This window comes from Propithecus coquereli, unplaced genomic scaffold (assembly GCF_000956105.1).
Source record: "Propithecus coquereli isolate 6110/MARCELLA unplaced genomic scaffold, Pcoq_1.0 Scaffold31, whole genome shotgun sequence".
NCBI lineage: Eukaryota > Metazoa > Chordata > Mammalia > Primates > Indriidae > Propithecus > Propithecus coquereli.
Genome location: NW_012148730.1, coordinates 1,208,432 through 1,227,735, shown reverse-complemented (window position 1 = coordinate 1,227,735; position 19,304 = coordinate 1,208,432). Strand labels below are relative to the sequence as shown.

General features: G+C 38.9%; 1 protein-coding gene across 3 annotated transcripts in view; it reads left to right on the top strand.

Moving 5' to 3' along the window:
* Nucleotides 1-18,151, top strand: part of CSTF2 (cleavage stimulation factor, 3' pre-RNA, subunit 2, 64kDa) — a 23,795-nt gene extending 5,644 nt beyond the window's left edge. The window contains exons 7-15 of one of the 3 annotated variants that reach the window (XM_012650071.1): nucleotides 367-490; nucleotides 5,827-5,889; nucleotides 8,239-8,298; nucleotides 8,947-9,088; nucleotides 10,204-10,379; nucleotides 10,656-10,933; nucleotides 14,672-14,782; nucleotides 15,534-15,659; nucleotides 17,925-18,151. In XM_012650071.1, the coding sequence (XP_012505525.1) occupies nucleotides 367-490; nucleotides 5,827-5,889; nucleotides 8,239-8,298; nucleotides 8,947-9,088; nucleotides 10,204-10,379; nucleotides 10,656-10,933; nucleotides 14,672-14,782; nucleotides 15,534-15,656 (1,077 nt within the window). In that variant the 3' untranslated portion in view covers nucleotides 15,657-15,659; nucleotides 17,925-18,151. The remainder of the gene's footprint in view (nucleotides 1-366; nucleotides 491-5,826; nucleotides 5,890-8,238; nucleotides 8,299-8,946; nucleotides 9,089-10,203; nucleotides 10,380-10,655; nucleotides 10,934-14,671; nucleotides 14,783-15,533; nucleotides 15,660-17,924) is intronic. The other 2 variants (XM_012650072.1, XM_012650073.1) reach the window with 2 other exon arrangements.
* The last annotated feature ends 1,153 nt before the right edge of the window (nucleotides 18,152-19,304 follow it).

Genomic DNA, 19,304 nt, shown 5'->3' with positions numbered 1-19,304 from the left:
CCCCAGTCTCTTTCTCTTCTTGGGTTCAAGGTACTTTTTTTTAACTTTTATTGCCAGGCCTCAGTTAGGAAGTCAACAATAGGTGCTACGTGCCATCTTGTCATGCAAATAAGACTTGTCAATGTCTATATTTAGAATATGTTCCATCTTAACTGTGTTCCATATAACCAGGCTAATGATATGTGTTGCAACTTGCTTCTGTGGAATTCAAAGTATGTGATAAATCTAATTCTACATTAGACATACCATATAAAAAGGATGTAGAATATTTAGAGCTGTCAATTTGAAGAGGACTTTAAGGTCATTGACTTAGTGTATTGAGTCTCCACAGAAACATGAACATACTCTGGTTTTTTTCTTGGTCAGGGTGGAATGCACGTCAATGGCGCACCTCCTCTGATGCAAGCTTCTATGCAGGGTGGAGTTCCAGCACCAGGGCAAATGCCAGCTGCTGTCACAGGACCTGGCCCTGGTTCCTTAGGTCCTGGAGGTAAGTTTAATTTAGAGTCTCCACCACTTCAGTACTTGCTAAAGTTTTGTCATAGCAACTGTCACAATGCAACCAAATTATTATGTGGTAATGGGATCCTGATACAAAATTAATACACAACTAGAAAGTATATATCCTAGATGGAGGAAATAGTTGATTTTTTGTATACAAATCTTTTTTTGTCTGATTATGATAACAGGGAAAGGGACAGTAAAGTGGAAGAACATAGTAAAACTTCCAAATTAACAAGGGAAAAAGATAGAATGAATGGAAATTAAATCAAGCCAGCAAAAAAATAGAGAAAAGGAAAGGACAATGTAAAGTAAGTAATAAACAGAATAAGATGAAGGAATAAAAACTAGTATAGTTGTTTTTCTGCTAAATGTGAATAGACCAAATTGTTCCATTATAAACCAGAGTCTATTAGATTAGGTTAAAAAGATCATGAAGAAAACAGACACAAAATACATGATCACATTTGTTATTATGTTAAACAGACATAAAATTGTATTTCAACAAACATAATCAGACCAAACAACAAAGGAGAAAAGAGAAATTTAAAAATTATACACATTCATTGAAAGTATGTAGATAGGCAGTTAATAGAGTATTGCTATTACACTTGTAACTTTTCATCATTTAACAATTATAACTAAAAAAAGTTGAGTGAAATAGCAATTCCCCATATGCAACACCTGTCTGAACACATAATATATTATCAATATTTAAAGTTTTTTATGCAACAGACTTGTTAATTTATCTAATCTAGGTTAGACTGATGACAACACTACTAATGGGGCATAATTTAGATCTGTATTCTGTTTTGTAGAGAAATCAGTCTAGAGAGCTAAGTTAATGAGGACTGGAAAAACAGACTTTTAGAGATATTTCAGCAAACTTAGCATTTTTATTTATCCACTTTATCCTAGTAGACTTAAGTTATCTTTCAGTAAAAGAAATGGATTCCATGCTTTATACATTTTTGAGTTATAGATGCGTAACTTACCTTAAAATATCACAAATTGTAATGTGATACTACTGCACATGACAAATATGCAACCCATGACATGAGGCTCATTAAATGAATTGAAAAACACTCAGACTTCTCTGTACCCTGGTCAATGAGACAAGTACACTGATCATACACTTAGATGTCACGGCAATGTCAAATTACTGTAAAAGTTTCTAAATTTCTGCTCTCCGTTTCTGTACTTATCTTGTGAACTAGTAACGTACAGTTTGTAGATCAGCACCTTCTGCGGACCATACTTTGCATAGCGTTATGCTTGTGGACAAAAAAATAAGAACACAAAGAAATTAAATAATAGGATCAATAAGCTTCATTTACTACATAGAGGCAGTCTTATATCTTTTGACTAGAGAATACACTCCCCACCGCTCTAATGACCATGGAACAGTTTTAATAGAAAGACCATGTACAGTACATAGCCATAAAGTAAAGCTTTAACAAATTCAAAAAAGTGGGGATTTTACAGACCATATTCTTTTTTTGTTTTTTGAGACAGAGTCTCACTCTGTTGCCCAAATTATAGTGCTGTGGCGTCAGCCTAGCTCACAGCAACCTCAAACTCCTGGGCTCAAGCAATCCTACTGCCTCAGCCTCCCGAGTAGCTGGGACTACAGACATGCGCCACCATGCCCGGCTAATTTTTTCTATATAGATTTTTAGTTAAATAATTTCTTTCTATTTTTAGTAGAGACGGGGTCTCGCTCTTGCTCAGGCTGGTCTCGAAGTCCTGACCTTGAGCGATCCACCCGCCTCGGCCTCCCAGAGTGCTAGGATTACAGGCGTGAGCCACCGCGCCCGGCCAGACCATATTCTTTTATTACAAGCTAATAAAATTAGAAGTAATTAAAAGGTGACTGAAAAGAATTTGAAAAATTAAGGAATATACTGTAGGTGATCCTTGAATTAAAGAGAAAATAAAAAGAAATTTATAAATTATCTAAAGGGAGTATGTATACTTCATTGAGAAAAGTATGGGAAATATTGTGAATGCAGTGCTTAAAGGAAAATGAATATCCTTAAATGCCTATATTAAAAAAATAAAGGAATTCTAAGTACTCATTGTAAGGAATTAGAAAACTAATAAACCAGAAGATACCAAGAGGGAGTTAATAAAGATAAAAGTAGAAAGTAAGTATAAAAGAAATTTAAATAATTAAACTTTCAAGTGATATTTTTTGTGAGTTTGTAGCATTTATACTTCTGAAGTTACTAAAACTGCTAGGCGCAGTGGCTCACACCTGTAATCCTAACACTTTGGGAGGCCAAGGCAGAAGGATTGCTTGAAGCCAGGAGTTTAAGACCAGCCCAAGCCACAGAACGAGACCCCATCTCTGAAAAAAATATTTAAAAAATTAAAACTTCACTAAGATTTTTAAGATACCCTATTCAGGCCAGGCACAGTGGCTCACGCCTATAATCCTAGCACTCTGGGTGGCCAAGGCGGGAGGATCACTTGAGCTCAGTAGTTCAAGAGCAGCCTGAGCAAGAGTGAGACCCTGTCTCTACTGAAAACAGAAAAATTAGCCGGGCATGGTGGCGCATGCCTGTAGTCCCAGCTACTCAGGAGATTGAGTCGGGAAGATCACTGGAACCCAGGAGTTTGAGGTTGCAGTGAGCTATGACGACGCCACTGCACTGTAGCCAGGACAACAGGGCGAGACTTTGCCTCAAAAAAAAAGAGAGAGAGAGATACCCTGTTCAAAGCTCTTTGACAGGGATGAGAAGGGGACAAACAACCTAGTAGAAAAGTTAGCAAAGAGGCCTGGTGCGGTGGCTTACGCCTGTAATCCTAGCACTCTGGGAGGCCGAGGCGGGAGGATTGCTTGAGCTCAGGAGTTCGAGACGAGCCTGAGTAAGAGCGAGACCCGGTCTCTACTATAAATAGAAAGAAATTAGCCAAACAACTAAAAAAATAGAAGAGGGTACGGTGGCGTGTGCCTGTAGTCCCAGCTACCCGGGAGGCTGAGGCAGGAGGATCGCCTGAGCCCAGGAGTTTGAGGTTGCTGTGAGCTAGGCTGATGCCACGGCACTCTAGCCCAGGCAACAGAGTGAGACTCTGTCTCAAAAAAAAAGGGGGGGGTTATCAAAGAAAATGAGTAGGCACTTCATAAAAGAATGATCCAAATGGCCAAGAAAAACAAATTCATTTACAATTAGGGGATTATAAATTAACAACAGGATTTTACTTTATTTAAACCTATCAGACTAGCAGAAATTTCAAAGAGAGATGATGCTTAATATTGCTGGGAAAAATGGTACTTATACATTGAGAAATGTGAAGTTTTTCAGCCTTTTAAGAAAGTAGTCTAACATTAAAAATTCATACATTTTGACCCACCGATTCCACTTCTGGGAATCTAGCACATACAAATAAAAGCACTGTTATGTTGATGATGTATAATGTATGATGTATAATGATGTATAATGTATAATTTCTCATTATGCCCATAATAGCTTCTGCCATTCCTTTCCTCAGGTCCTAAATTTTTGTATTGTTTTGGTGATTTGTTGGGATAGAATAAACACAGTAGAATGTTATGGCTAGAAGAGAGCTTTGAAATCATTTAGACCAGTGGTTTTCAAACTTTATGTTAAAGTCACCTGAAGAACTTACAAAATGCAGATAGCTAATCCCCACCCTCAGACTAATTCAGTAGGTGTGAGGTAGGACCCCAAGAATTTGCGGTTCTAACAAATTCCCTGATGGTACCATTGTTGCTTGTCTGGGGACCACATTCTTAGAACCACTGGTATAGACCAACTTTCTCACTTAACGACTGAGGAAGCCTGGGAATGCATTAATTTTATTAAGTCACTTGTTCAGAATCACAATTATTTAGTGGCAAGAGCAGGACTAGCACCCAGTTCTTTGGGTTCTTAATCCATAGCTCTGTGGTGCTTGGCATGTTAAATGGAATAGGGAGATGTGGTGTATACTTGCTATTTTAGGGAAGTATTAATGAACTGCAAATATTTAATAGATCAGCTTGTCTTTTCTCCCCACTCTTAGCATATATTGCTCCTTTGAGGAAAAGAGAACTATTGCTATATGGAAAGGACCAGACAAGGACTTGTGGTGCATGATTATTCTTTATAAAGCAGTCATCATACCCCAACGGGTAAGGTAGACCAGTGGTTCTCAACCCTATTAGATCCAGTGTCCCCTTTCCATAACACATATTTTACAGTGACTCTGCTATCCTGAAATGAAATACACAGATGATGTAACCTATGTAACATGATTTCAAAAAAATCAGTGTATTGCCCTAACTATAATATAGAGGAGAAGTAAAAGGGCATTAATTGATAATAAAAAGAATTTTTAATATGCAAGTGTTTGGGCACAACCTACACTAAAAAACAAAATCGTAGGAGTCAGGTGCTTGCACCTATACCATGAATGTAAAAGCTAAAAATGTATACAGGCTGGGCATGGTGGCTCATGCCTATAATCACAGCACTTTGGGGAGACCAAGGCAGGAGGATTGTTTGAGGACAGAAGTTTGAGACCAGCCTGGGTAACATAGCAAGACCCTATCTCTAGTAAAAAAAAATTTAGACAGATTCAGGCATATTGTTTTGGGAACTCAAATGACATAAGGACAGTTGACACTGATGATGTTATTTTCTGAAATGGTGAAATCTCATGATAAAGTTCTTAAATTGCAGTATCCCCAATTTACTTAGTAATTGCATTTCTGGAATGTTCAGTGTTTATATATATTTAAAAACAGTGCAAAGAACCTTTGTGTTTATAAATAAAACCAACTTAGGTCTAAATTCAGATGACTGTAAACAGATTTTCATTTGTGTGAATATTCAGTGAGATATTTGAAAGTTTTACAAGAAACAGGGTAATTCTTGATTTTGTGGGACTGCCTCATGCATTGCAGGATATCTAGCACCTTCTCATTCAATGCGAGCCATCCTGCCACAAAACTTTGTCACAACCAAAACAGTATACCCACACATTTACAAAATACCCCAGGAACAGTACTGCCTCCTATGAGAGGAGGTCCGTGGGTAAGTGGCATTGTTTTCCTGTATTACAACAGGGCTTCCTGCCAAGGTTTTGGTAACCAGTGAGATGATGTATTCTTATCAAACTCCCTTTTCTGTCACTAAATCATAAATTACACTAACAAACCCCATCTTCTGTCTAATTGCATTGTTGAATAGTTGTTATCTTCTTTTGTAGATTTCTGCTTGTGGGGCAGAATGGGGAAGTTTGTAAACTCAGTCACTGTTCTAATTTTTCTTCCATTATCCTAATTTGTGTTTTTCTTTTCTGCCCTTTACCTTCTAGGAGGAATGCAGACCCAGGTTGGAATGCCAGGAAGTGGACCGGTGTCCATGGAACGGGGACAAGGTAAATAAACATTAATGTCTGATTGACATGGGTTGGCCTTAGAAATGTTCCATATCTGCACTAATATGGCAGCTACTAAACCACTAGTAGCTGTTTAAATATTAAGCGAATTAAAATTAAATCAAAATTATTTAAAACTCATTTCCTCAGTCGCACTAGCCACATTCCAAGTGCTCTATAGCCACATGTGACTAGAGGATACCATACAGGACATTGCAGATATAGAACGTTGCTATCGTCACAGAAAGTTTTATTGTACAGTGCTGGTCTAGACTTTCCACCTAGTGTTTCAGAGCTCTACAAGAATTGATGATGGAGCAAGTGGATCCTTTGTTTCTTGATGGCTTAATGATTGCACTGACATGTTCTCTCTCCCTATGTGGAAATCTGTTGGCTGAGTAAGGAATTTCAATAATGAGCATGTAAATATGTGGCTGGGTATATAGAAGACTAGATTTAAACCCTAGAGAAAACTAAGAGGGGATCATAGGTCTATAAAGCCTACTCAATAAGTATCTGTTGTGCTATGGCAATAATGCTGTATATAACAGCAGCTACCACTCCAAAATCTCCACGTTAGTTCTCCACGTTACTGGAGTTTGAAGGAAAAGAAAATGCAGTGGTTCAGTTGGAAACATTGTTAGGAGCAGAGGATGAGAAAAGAGAAGGAACTGAGTGCGTGCTATGTGCCAGGCATTTTAGTATTCATAAACTACCTTGTGAGTTAGGTGGCAGCACCTCAGTTTTACAGGCAAAGAGGTGGAAGCTTAGAGTTTTAAGTTACTTACTCAAGGGGACAAGGTAAGTAAATACTAATGTCTGAGTAATATGGACTGGATTTGATGCTCTCATCCTCTCTTCTAACTAATAAGTGGCAGAGCTAAGATTCAGAAGTCTCTGACTCCAGAATCTATTCTCTTTCTGTCACTCCACACTGCCCCTATTAACTTCCAAAAATATTATTCAGTGTCTTATATTCTTACCCATTGGGTCTCTGTGATGGGAAAAGACTGCTTTGGACAGACATAGAGAAGCTTAAGTTTTTTCTTCTTAGCATGTGGCCTATAAGTGAAACTCATTTAAAAAGCAAAATATTAAGGTACACTGGGGTTGGTTGCTAAAGAGACAGAACTAATAAATTTTTCTTGTTAGATATCTGACAGCAGGACCAACTCCTGGCCAGATACCGCATCTCTTCTTTAAGCATCCCATACTTTTGTGCTGTTGTACATCCCCTACCCCAACCCCACCACTGTCAATAGATTGTGTGTGTACCCCCAAAGTATTTTTGCAGTAGTGAGAAGGAATTAGGATTTTGGTCATACTTCTGCCTCTCAAGGGCCCAGCAATCAATCAATCAAGTTTTAGCTGTTTAACACACGCTTCCATGAGACATCTTCGTTCCTGCTATTATCTTTACCTTTCTGGTCAAAAATTGACGAAGGGAAATGACTCCTGTTTTGAGGGTATTTTAAGGATGTCTTCATGAAAAGACAAAGTAAGATGAGTTTTATTTTATAGTTTCCTTCAGTACCCAGCAGAGGAAGCAAGAATCTTTTTCATTTATACCCAGTTTGTCTTACTTTCCTGGAATCTACTACTTTTGCACATTTATAATGGTGAAAGAAGTTAGTGAAGTGTTTTAGAAGATATCACTTGCTTTTCTACCACCTTTGTTTACTGTTGGTGCCCGTGTCATTTCATTAGTCATTGTTTGCTGTTGTCATGATGTTTATCATCAAAGACTTGCTGTGGCGGAGTATTTCGTGTGGAGTGATATTCTCTTTCCTCATCTAAAATTCATTCACTGCATTTCCCCATTCGATACTTGGATAGTAGAAATTTTTGTGCTCTAAAATATGACAAAAATAGTACTGCCCCATGTCTGTAACAGCCTCTCCAGAATAAATCTTGCCTTTGAGATTCAGTCCGGTTGCTTTCATGTTTTGTTTCTGAAACTACGTTTATGTTCTTTGCTTAACTAGAGATTCAAAATTATTGTTTATATTTTGTTTCTTTTTTATTTTAATTGTATCATAAGGAAACTTAAGGGAAAACATAGTAGCAGAGGTGAAAACTAAAAGTGGTTGGCCATCCCTGCCCAGATAAAACCAGTGCCCCACAGGTTTCCCTTTAGGAAGCTATCTGGTCAGAGTGGAACTGTTTCAAATACCCAAAGGAGCTAGTATAGTTTAGGGAGGTTTTGTAGCCTGGGGCAAGCTGATGAGCTCTTGGCTTTTTAACTTATATGTGTAAATCTCCAGTCTCCGTATGTATGTGTTCCTGTGTGTATGTGCAAGCTATTTTAAGTGTCTGCTCTTTCTCCTTTTGAACTTATTGCTCACCTAGGAACCCTACAGCACTCGCCCGTGGGACCCGCCGGGCCTGCATCAATTGAGCGAGTTCAAGGTACCCATTGTATCTGCGGGTTTCCTTTTGCTTGTGGTGCTCAGGGTGGGACGTTGAGAGGAAACGAGCTGCTTGGCAGTCATCCTCACGTTCAGAACCCAAAAGGGTAGTGTTTTGGGGTTTTTGTTTTTTTAATTTTTTTCCTGTTGAGGCCACAAGCCTAAGATTGACCTCTTCACACAGGGCAGAGAACATGGATGATATGGGCATCTGTCCGAGGCTGTACTCCCTCCCTACTGGTGTCAGGAGGCTTGGATGGAATAGCAGTCTGTAAGGAGACAGCGGGTTCTTGCAGAGCCATGGCAGTGTTCACATATGCCAAGACCCCACCTCTCTTTTGTGACTCTGGTCCTTGAACTAAGATTGATTAGAAGGAAAACCAGGAGCATAAGTTTCTTCAGGTCGCAGTGCTAGTCCTTGGCAGGTTGCTCCCCAGTTTGCTCTTTATATAATTCCATCCATACCTCTGACATGGCACAGATTCTGCCTACACCCTGCTTCTGTTCTTGAGCTGCAAGAGGATTCTGCTGTGGTGAGGTTTCACCCACTCTAAGGTGTCTTAATTATATTGTCAGTGGTATATAGAGCCATTTCTTATTTCTTTATGTGTCCTTCACAGCAGTAACTCCCCGTTTGTTTCCCTGTCAGTGCCGATGCAAGACCCCAGAGCAGCTATGCAGCGGGGATCCTTGCCTGCCAACGTCCCAACTCCTCGAGGTCTGTTAGGAGATGCTCCAAATGATCCACGGGGAGGCACTTTACTTTCTGTAACTGGAGAGGTAGAACCTAGGTAAGCACTAACATAGAAGGAAACAGTTTGAGAAATCCAGATTTTCCTTCTTTTGACAACAGAGTCTTTCTGTACCAATCATACCTGCTTGACTACTTCAAGATATATAAATATTCATGGCCACTGTCCAAGACTAAGCACTTTGCCTAAGGCAAAACTATGTAGTTGAGTATGTCATCTTGAGGTACTGTGTTTTCAGAAATTGGAAATTCTAGTATAATTATCTGAACAGGGGAAACTTGTGACAGTAGTAACATTAATAGTAACAATAATAATAACAGTTGACATTAATGAGGCTCATGCCTCTGACTCTGCTCTGAATGCTATACTTAGATCATCTGAAATCCACACAATGGCTCTGTGAGATGGGCACCATTATTAGTCCCATTTTACAGATAAAGAAATAGGAACATGGAAAAGTTTAAGTAAATGCGCCCAAGATCACACAGCTAATAAGCGATAGAACCTACATTTGAACTCATACAGTAGGAATCCAGAACCCATGTTCTTTTTTTTTGAGACAGAGTCTCACTCTGTTGCCCGGGCTAGAGTGCCGTGGCTTCAGCTTGGCTCACAGCAACCTCAAACTCCTGGGCTCAAGCAATCCTTCTGCCTCAGCCTCCCGAGTAGCTAGGACTAGAGGCATGTGCCACCATGCCCGGCTAATTTTTTTCTATATATTTTTAGCTGTCCAATTAATTTCTTTCTATTTTTAGTAGAGATGGGGTCTGGCTCTTGCTCAGGCTGGTCTTGAACTCCTGAGCTCAAACTATCCACCCCCTCGGCCTCCCAGAGTGCTAGGATTACAGGCGTGAGCCACCACGCCCAGCCTAGGACCCATGTTCTTAAGCACTGTACTGCATGCTCATTATACATATAACGAATATCTATTGATTCTTCTCTAATTATGAGTGCTCCAAATATGACATTCTAGAATATGTGGATTTATATCTCCATAGCATTTCTTCAGTATGTTTGGTGTTACTCTCTTGTTAGCATTCATTGACTGATGTTTGCATCAGTTCTTTGTTGGATGTTTACTTACTGATCTTCTGGTTGACCCTTTTTGGTTGTTTTTTTCTGTTTTAAAATATAACATTTTTCTCCACCTTTAGAGGTTACCTGGGACCACCTCATCAGGGTCCACCCATGCACCATGTCCCTGGCCATGAGAGCCGTGGACCACCCCCACATGAAATGAGGGGTGGTCCATTAGCTGAGCCCAGACCTCTAATGGCAGAACCAAGAGGACCCATGCTAGATCAGAGGGGTCCACCCTTGGATGGCAGAGGTAAGGGGAGACCACATCCCAAGGCTAACTCGTAGTTGTGGGCTGATGGTGAACCCAGCTAGCTTAGGCCTTAATCTGCGATAAAGAATGCTAGAGCAGTAAAGTTGACAAGAATCTTTAAGGTTTATCTGCAAATCTGAGAAAATGGAGAAGAGACAATAGTCTCATATAGTCGAGGGGAGATGTGACTAGAGGAATAGATTTCTATCTTCCTTGGATTGTTGGTTCTTCTTGCAGTACAAGTGACTTTTTTCTTTTTTACCACTTTCTTTATAGGTGGGAGAGATCCCCGAGGAATAGATGCACGAGGGATGGAGGCCCGAGCCATGGAAGCAAGAGGATTAGATGCCAGAGGATTGGAGGCCCGTGCGATGGAAGCCCGGGCGATGGAAGCTCGTGCAATGGAGGCCCGAGCAATGGAGGCCCGTGCAATGGAAGCCAGAGGCATGGATACCAGGGGCCCGGTGCCTGGCCCTAGAGGACCTATACCTAGTGGAATCCAGGGTCCCAGTCCAATTAACATGGGGGCAGTTGGCCCCCAGGGATCCAGACAGGTATGTGTAACACTCACTTCTAGCATCTAAGTGAAATCTAGATCTATTCAGAAATTGGTTATCGATCGAGCCTGATTATTACTGCCTTCTGACTTGGACTATTTCTCAGCTTGTTAGAAGGGAATACTAGGATCTTGCCATAGTTCTGTGTCTGTAAGGTAGTGATTTTCTGGCTACCGAGATTGTAGTTCAAAAGAACAACCATATCCCACAATAAGTAGCTATTCCATTCAGAGCAAAATTTAGGGGTTAGAGGGTAGTCTTCTACTACTTCTATTGGGGGTACAGACCAATATCACATACAAGGCTTTTTCTAAAATATAGTTGCCTGGATCTCACCCCAGGCCTAACTCAGGATCTCTTATCAGTAGGATCTGAGCATGGATAGTTTGAAAAACCTCCCCCAAGTGATTTTAACATGCAACCCTGACTAAGAACCACTGGGTTAGAGTATATGGAGAGTTGTTGATGGTCATTTAAAGTAATCTTGGGTTTGCTAAGACCTGTGTTGATTTACTGTCATCACATAGCCTAAGTGAACATTGGAGTATGAAAGGCAATTTAATGATCAACTTAAAAGCTGTGGAAATGAAGCTTGTCTCCTCTCTCCATTATTTGGCTCTCTGCAGCTGTCTATATGGGATGGTCTGTGGTCGTCATCACCTCCCTCTTTATCCCCAGTTGGTTGTGGGAAGGTGGTACGTGTGTATCTTCCCTGAGTTTTCATGTGCTGGCACCTTCATTTCCCTCTAGACCCTCCACCTTCCTCTTTCTTCCTTCCTTTGTGTACTTCTCTCTTCCCTCTTCCATTTGTTTATGTATCTTCCTCCGTGTGTGTGTGTGTGTGTGTGTGTGTGTGTGTGTGTATGCACGCGCGCACGCAACAAAGATAATAGAGCTAGAATGGAAATGTCGATCATCTGGTTCCATCATTTTATAGGTTTGGAAACTGAGGCCCAAGAATTCAGGTGACTTGACCAAATTCACATAACTAAAAATTGGCAGAGCAAGGAATAGAGCCTATTTTTTTTTCCACTCTACTACTCTCTCCTGTTACTTGCACATTTATAGGTGGATATGTGTCCACCTCCTCCTCTTTAATATGAAATAAAAATATGATTATTTTCTGGTATGTGTAAAAGAAAACTATTCTCTATTGTTTTTTAAGTTTTGCTTTAAGAAAAATATGTTCATGGGCCTTGGTTTTTATTGTGCCCTGTATGGTCAGTGGCCTCAGAAATGGTTTTTATGTGTTCATTCTGTCATTGAGCAAATATTCATTGAGCACTACTGTGTAACAAAGATAGATCTAAGTACTGGGGATATAGCAGTGTGAACAGAACAAAGCCGCTACCCCTGTGGGGCTCACATTCTAGTTGGGGAGACAGATAACAAGTATCTGCATAATGCGCTTATCTAATTCTTCCAATAATTCTGTGGAGAAAGACGTTAAAAGTAATGGTTGGAAGACCATTTCTGGATGATGTCTTGCTCTTTTTTCCCTGCTAGTACTTGAACTCATTACTCTAGTAATAGGTTTATATAGTTTCATAAGCAGATTCTATAAAGCCCATTAGATCCAAGGTAGAGAAAATAAAAATTTTTATCTCTGGTCTTTTTTTAAAAAAATTTACTTATAAATAAATATATATAATAGATTCATTCATCTATAAAAGATACACATTAAGAACCTCACTTCACACCGAACATGGTGGCACACCCCTATGGTCCCAGCTACTCAGGAGACAGATCATTTGAAACCGGGAGTTTGAGGCTATAGTGTGCTCTGATTGTGCCAGCGAATAGCCACGGCTCTCTAGCCTGGGCAACATAGTGAGACTCCCACCTCTCTTTAAAAAAAAATAAAAACCTTGAATCCTCTCAGACCTGTCTCCTCTGTGACCTCTAGCTCCTATAAATAATCATTTTTATTAGATCTTTTTATGTATCTTTCTGGGAGATATGAATATTCTTATTTTTCCCCCTTTCACTGTTCTTTACTTTGGTTTCTTTGTTTTTTTTTTTTTTTACTTAACATGTCCTTAATTCATAATTTTAAATCAGATTTTAAAATTAACTTCAGTCGTCCCAGTTGGAAACTTGTGGGTAAAGGGCTTATTATTACTAGAGTGATTATAGGGTGATTATGTAATTTATCATCTAAAGAAGGACACTTTTAAGAATAAAAGAGTGCTGTTAATAATTTACTCTGAGGAAAAAGCATAAACCGGGATTGTCTTAGGCAAACCAAGATGTATGGTCACTCTTACTAGTACTTATCTGCCTAGAACAGGCACTCCTGGAAACTTAAAATGGCCATTATTGAGTGGTTAGATCACATTACAGTACCTCAAATTAGTATTGACTAAAGCTTGAAAAAGATTATTCTCATAGGTGTTTCAGATCCATAAGAGCTCATTAAGGTTCAGACCGGTCTCTGGATTCAGTACTGATAAAGAACAAAATAGTGCTAATATTCTAGCAATCTGTACAAATCTGTACCAATGCTTCATCTGTTTGGTGTCTTTGGGAAATGAGTTAATGCATGTACATGGATGTTCCAGATAATAGAACTATTCTACCAAGTTTTTAAACTGTTTTAATGAAAAATTATTTATGATATATTTTATGCTTCCTTTCTTAAACAGGATACAAAAAATGATTATAATCATTTGTGACTACTCAAGGTCATCATTAAATAGATACATTATTGTATATGCTATAGTATAAAACATCATTATCTCTTGTTTGGTTTCTGGTCTCCTTCACTGTCAGGCTGTCACCTGGCTCTTCACATTGCTGTCATAGTATCTGCTCCTAACAGTTGTTTATCCGTATTTCTTTTATGCTTTGCTGCTTCTAATCTGCTGGGGAAGCAGGTAACACGTTTGTTAACAATTTGTGTTTAATAAGAGAGTATCTAAGCTCTGGGTGAATGCCTGAGTGTGAACATAACTCTAAGTGTAGGGACCTTCTAACAGTTATGTTTGGTCCTCAGAGGTCTTTACCTTGGTTTCGGATAAGTCTTCCAAAGGGTCGAACTCATCGAAGATCTTAATTAAATACCAATAAGTATTTAATAAAAACTGCACTTTTTTCTTTTACTCAGGTTAGTCATATTTCTTGATCTGCATTTAGCAGAAAGCATCTACCATATAATCTCTATGGAAAGCTATAAAAAGCAAATGTTGGACAAATAGCATTCTTTTCCCCAGAGGCCTTCCCATTGCCTTTCCACCTCTCTGACATTATGATTGCCTGTGCCTCACTTGTGGGATAGGGCCTTTTGGGACGAACTACCTATGTCTGATTGAACTAGAGGTAGGCAGTAGCCCTGTGAATGTCACTTCCCCAGCGGACAAGCATATGTTTTCTCTAGAATGTGTTGGTTTCATTTGTGTTTCCACTGAGCACTCGTTTCCAGGGTGCTCTCAGTTTTCCCTGTGCTCATTTGGTTTAATTTTGATTAATTCGATGGTATCCAGTTGTACTGAGTGATACGTGTTGACGACGCTAGAGCTGTTGTGAACAAGTTTGTCTAACTTGCTAGTTGGTCTCTGGCAAAACCCTGCCTTCTGTCATTGCTGACAGTATAGCAAAGAATCTTCAGAGTCATTAATTTGCTTCCTGTAGTCATATCCGTATAGAGAGCATAATTTTTCACATTGCTCTTACTGGATTCAGGTTACCTATACATCAGGAGTTCCAAAAATCTCTCCTCTCTCTTTGTGTACATAGGTCCCAGTCATGCAGGGAACAGGCATGCAAGGAGCGAGTATGCAGGGTGGAAGCCAGCCTGGTGGCTTTAGTCCTGGGCAGAATCAAGTCACTCCACAGGATCATGAGAAGGTAAGCAACACTGTCTGACTGCTTCTATATGCACAAATCTAGTCTTTTTGATTCCTGTTTTCACAGTTACCATGTGACGATCCTGGGTCTTCAAAGTCCCTTTGGAGGTGATGTTTACTCTAACTTAGAACTCTTTTATGCCTTGTTACCTGAAAATTTGTGGGTCTAGTCATAAAGTTCTTAAGTGGGTATAAATGGCAGCTTATCTTGCATTTCAAACTCATCTGCCAATAATAGTAGGTTCTTTTAATGTAGGCTAGACTGACCTGAAAATCCAAACCCCTTTCTTCCTTCCCTTTCTACCTTATCCCAAAAAACAATAGCAGATTCCCCATCAGTATATCTTTCTATTTTTATATTTGACCATTGTGGGGAGTTCATGTCTGGTGGGAAGGCTAAAACTTGTGAAAAGAGAGACTTTCAAAACAGGATTAAAAACTGAAGAATTTTCAGGGCTCAAAGATACCATCTTAGTCTGCAGGCACTTTGAATTCATGAAGGTATCTATTTTGAATCGACTAATCTTAGGTATTTTAATTTATACTTGGTATTTTCATTGTGCCTTCTCTCACCAGATTTTTTTTCTTTTTTTTTTTTTGGGGGCCTGCCATTTTTTTCCATGTGTAAAATATCTTTTCTTTTTCCATTTTGCTTCATATGCCACTACAGTAGCTTTTTGGACAGAAGCTGGTGGTGGTTTTTTTTTTAGCTGTCATCATTAAAACTCACTACCTGTTTTTCCTCTGCGCAGGCTGCTTTGATTATGCAGGTTCTACAACTAACTGCAGACCAGATTGCCATGCTGCCTCCTGAGCAAAGGCAGAGTATCCTGATCTTAAAGGAACAAATACAGAAATCCACTGGAGCACCTTGAAAGGTAAGCAAACTTAATCCCACCTGAGTAGGACTAGCTCCTTGTGTATTCTGGGTGTGTACTTTCAACCGTAACCACCAAGATTGTTCTCTCTGAGGCCCGCAATCCTCTTAGCAAGACTCTCTTTACACTTCAGTAGGTAAGCTCCTGTAGGGATAAAATAAGGCTCTAGAACATTTGTTGAGTTGTCGAATTGCTTATAATCTTTATTAACCTTCCTTTCTTAGTGACAAAAGTCATATATGATCAGTTTAACAAATGTATAAAGTTTCCAGCCTGAGCAAGAGTGAGACCCCATCTCTACTAAAAATAGAAAGAAATTGGCTGCACAACTAAATTGGCTGCACACTAGGCCGGGCAACAGAGTGAGACTCTGTCTAAAAAAAAAAAAAAAAAAACAAATGTAGTAAGTTAAAGGTTAAAAAGCCCTGCTTCCTCAATCTCATTCCCCAGACAGAACCTCTAAATATAGTTTGGTATATATCTTTCCAGAATGAATTGTATTATTTTATTCCAAACTGTCCCATCAAAATGGAGAAAATACAAAGCATTTCAATAAAATGTGTAAATATTTTAGTTTCCTGTATTTGTTTTATAATGAACATTTTGATGTGAAACTATTACAGCACATAATTTAAGATAGTAAGTGTCCACCATTACCATCGGTTTCTGTACATTTTGGGGATTGCTGTACACTACTGTCCTTATTTTTCATGCTCATCAGTCTGGTAAAAAGGATCCAGGTAACCTGCTTCATAAATAATCATGTAACTTAACTTGATTGCACATATACATATTGGTGTTTCTTTTTAAAAAATTTTCCCCCAACATCTTTGTATTTTATAAACAAATTCTTTTTCTCTAAAAACAGTTTAAAATTCACATTATCCCAGTATCAGCTAGAATATCACATTTGGAATTTCTGTTTACCCCATCCGTATTATAATTCCCATCCATATGTTTTAATCCCTATTTGCAATGTCTTCAAAACATCCAAACAGCAACTGTGCATCGTATCTATATTTAGACTTTTTTTTTTTTTTTTTTTTTTTTTGAGACAGAGCCTCACTATGTTGCCCGGGCTAGAGTGCCGTGGCGTCTTCCTAGCTCACAGCAACCTCAAACTCCTGGGCTCAAGTGATCCTACTGCCTCAGCCTCCCGAGTAGCTGGGACTACAGGCATGCGCCACCATGCCCGGCTAGTTTTTTCTATATATTTTCAGTTGTCCAATTAATTTCTTTCTATTTTTAGTAGAGACGGGGTCTCGCTCTTGCTCAGGCTAGTGTCGAACTCCTGAGCTCAAACAATCCGCCCGCCTCGGCCTCCCAAAGAGCTGGGATTACAGGCGTGAGCCACCACGCCTGGCCTATATTTAGACTTTAAATGACTGAACATTATAATGGGAAGCTATCATAGATGGATGGCTGTCCAGACTTTGGTGTGACCAGCACCTTAACCTTTTATTCCAGATACCCTAAGCATTTTATTTTCTTCAGTAAAAGCATAGACTACCTATTATATTCAGAGGAATAGATAAAAATTATCACTCTTTTTTACTAATTTTTTTATGCTAGAGAAGGGATTCTCTACGATGTCAGAAAATTACTGTTTTTGGATAGTGGAGGTAGAAATGTTTCTGAAAGTTCATTATGTTATTCTTGCTTATAAGATATCTAATTTAAAGTCTTGCACATTAACCACAGGGCAAGGTTTTTATCTGTTCTTTATTAAATACCTTTTATTTTGAAATAATCATAGATTCACAGGAAAAATGGTGCAAAGAATCTCACATACCTTCACCCAGCCTCCCCCAATAATAACATCTTAAATGACTGTAGTACAATATCTTTTTGCTTTGTAGCAAAAAACCAAGAAATTGACATTGGTACATAACTAGTTAACTAGACTACAAACCTTATTGAGTCTTCACCATTTTTTAAGACCTACGGTAATTTGTATGTATGTGGGTGTAGTTCTGTGCAGTTTTTTGGGGGCAAGATTTTACTGTGTATCTACTGATATTTGTGCATACTATGGCCAAAGTGTTGGCTTTCCCTTCATTCTATACCTAGCTAGTTGTGATCCATCTCTGTCATCACTGTCCAGCTTCTATACCATTGCCATTAGAGAGCAGTGGTTCTCAACCATGGGCAGTTTTGCCCCCAAGGGACATTTGGCAATGTCTGGAGATATTTTTTTTCTCATGTTTTTCCTGAAGAGAACTTTGTCTACAGTTCTAATGGCTCTCTCCCAACTTTTTCTTACAGGTTTTTGAAAATACCTGGCAAGAATCTGGAAATTAACTCCATAACTTTGATGACATGCTGAAAAAAGATGACTTCTGCATCCTAACCCTTGAGTGACTCAAATCAGTGCCAGGTGGAGGACTCCCATCACCTTCTCTCAGAACAAAATCAGTTCATTTTGTTGTCGTAGTTTGTATATTTTCTGTGACTTGAAATAAACTTTGAACACAATTTTAGTACACTGCAAATTGATATACATGACCTTTTTGCTTTTAAAAAGCTGAACACCAAGGGTGAAACCTTAGATGCGATTTCTACCCTTACTGCAGTATTGTACTTTAACATTATATTGCCATAGCTGTTTTTACTTTAGGTTTACCATTTATTCTTCTTGACATTTGAGAATTTCTCAGAAGCAATGTTTTCTGAAACTTACTTTTTGTTTAGTTTGCTTCTAGCAGAATAATAAGGCTTTGCCCTCTGAAAACTCTCTAGAACTTGAGTCTTCTGGGAGAAAATAGCATGTGCTTACAGCTGTAAAACGGTCAGAAGGCCAACAAATCAAAGAGCCTAGCACAGCAGTGTGTTTAGTTTAGAAAACTTTAAATATCAAAATGCATTTTTTTTGTCAGTAGCAGGTCTGAACATGCACAGTTCAGAGTTAAGACAAAGATGTGTTAGCACTGGTTTGAGTGTGTGTCAACAACATAAGAGACTGTTAACATTTACTTGTCTGTTCTAAAAACTTACCAGTCTAGGTAGGTAATCAACTTTAAAAGTTTAAAAAGCCACTAGTTTTTCACATGTTCAAGATAAAATAAGAACTGAACAGAAATCAAATGAACAAAATACATTTCATCCTATCTTCCAGGAATTCATTAATCTGCTGCCCTACCCTATAACCAAACTTATTCTGGGAACTTAAAACATAGAAAACCCTAAAACTTTTACATTCTTCTCAGTTAACAAGGACCAGATGTAGAGCACATACAATCAGATCACCCATTAGGTCTGCTCCTAACTGCTTCCTTGCGGGTAGGTATGAACATAATTAGTGCCATTAGCTCTAACCTATGGGTCTTCTTGCCTAGTATTCTCTCTCTTGTAGTGGCATTAGGAGGGAACATGGTTTCTCTTCATCAGGCCAACTTCAGGAGGTTAAGAGTTGCCTTAATAATTAGCAAAGTTCTACTGGAACTACTTTTGAGCTTATTTATATTCTCAGAATCCTACCCCCTGGGTTAGGATTATAGTCAGGTGAATTAAAAGCCTGGCATAGGCTTAGAGAATGTAATAGCATATTGCTTACATGTCAAGCAAAAGAATGCAAAAATAATCAACTTTGTGAGAGACACTGAAATTGAAGGATTTTCTACTCTGATATATAAACATTTATAACAA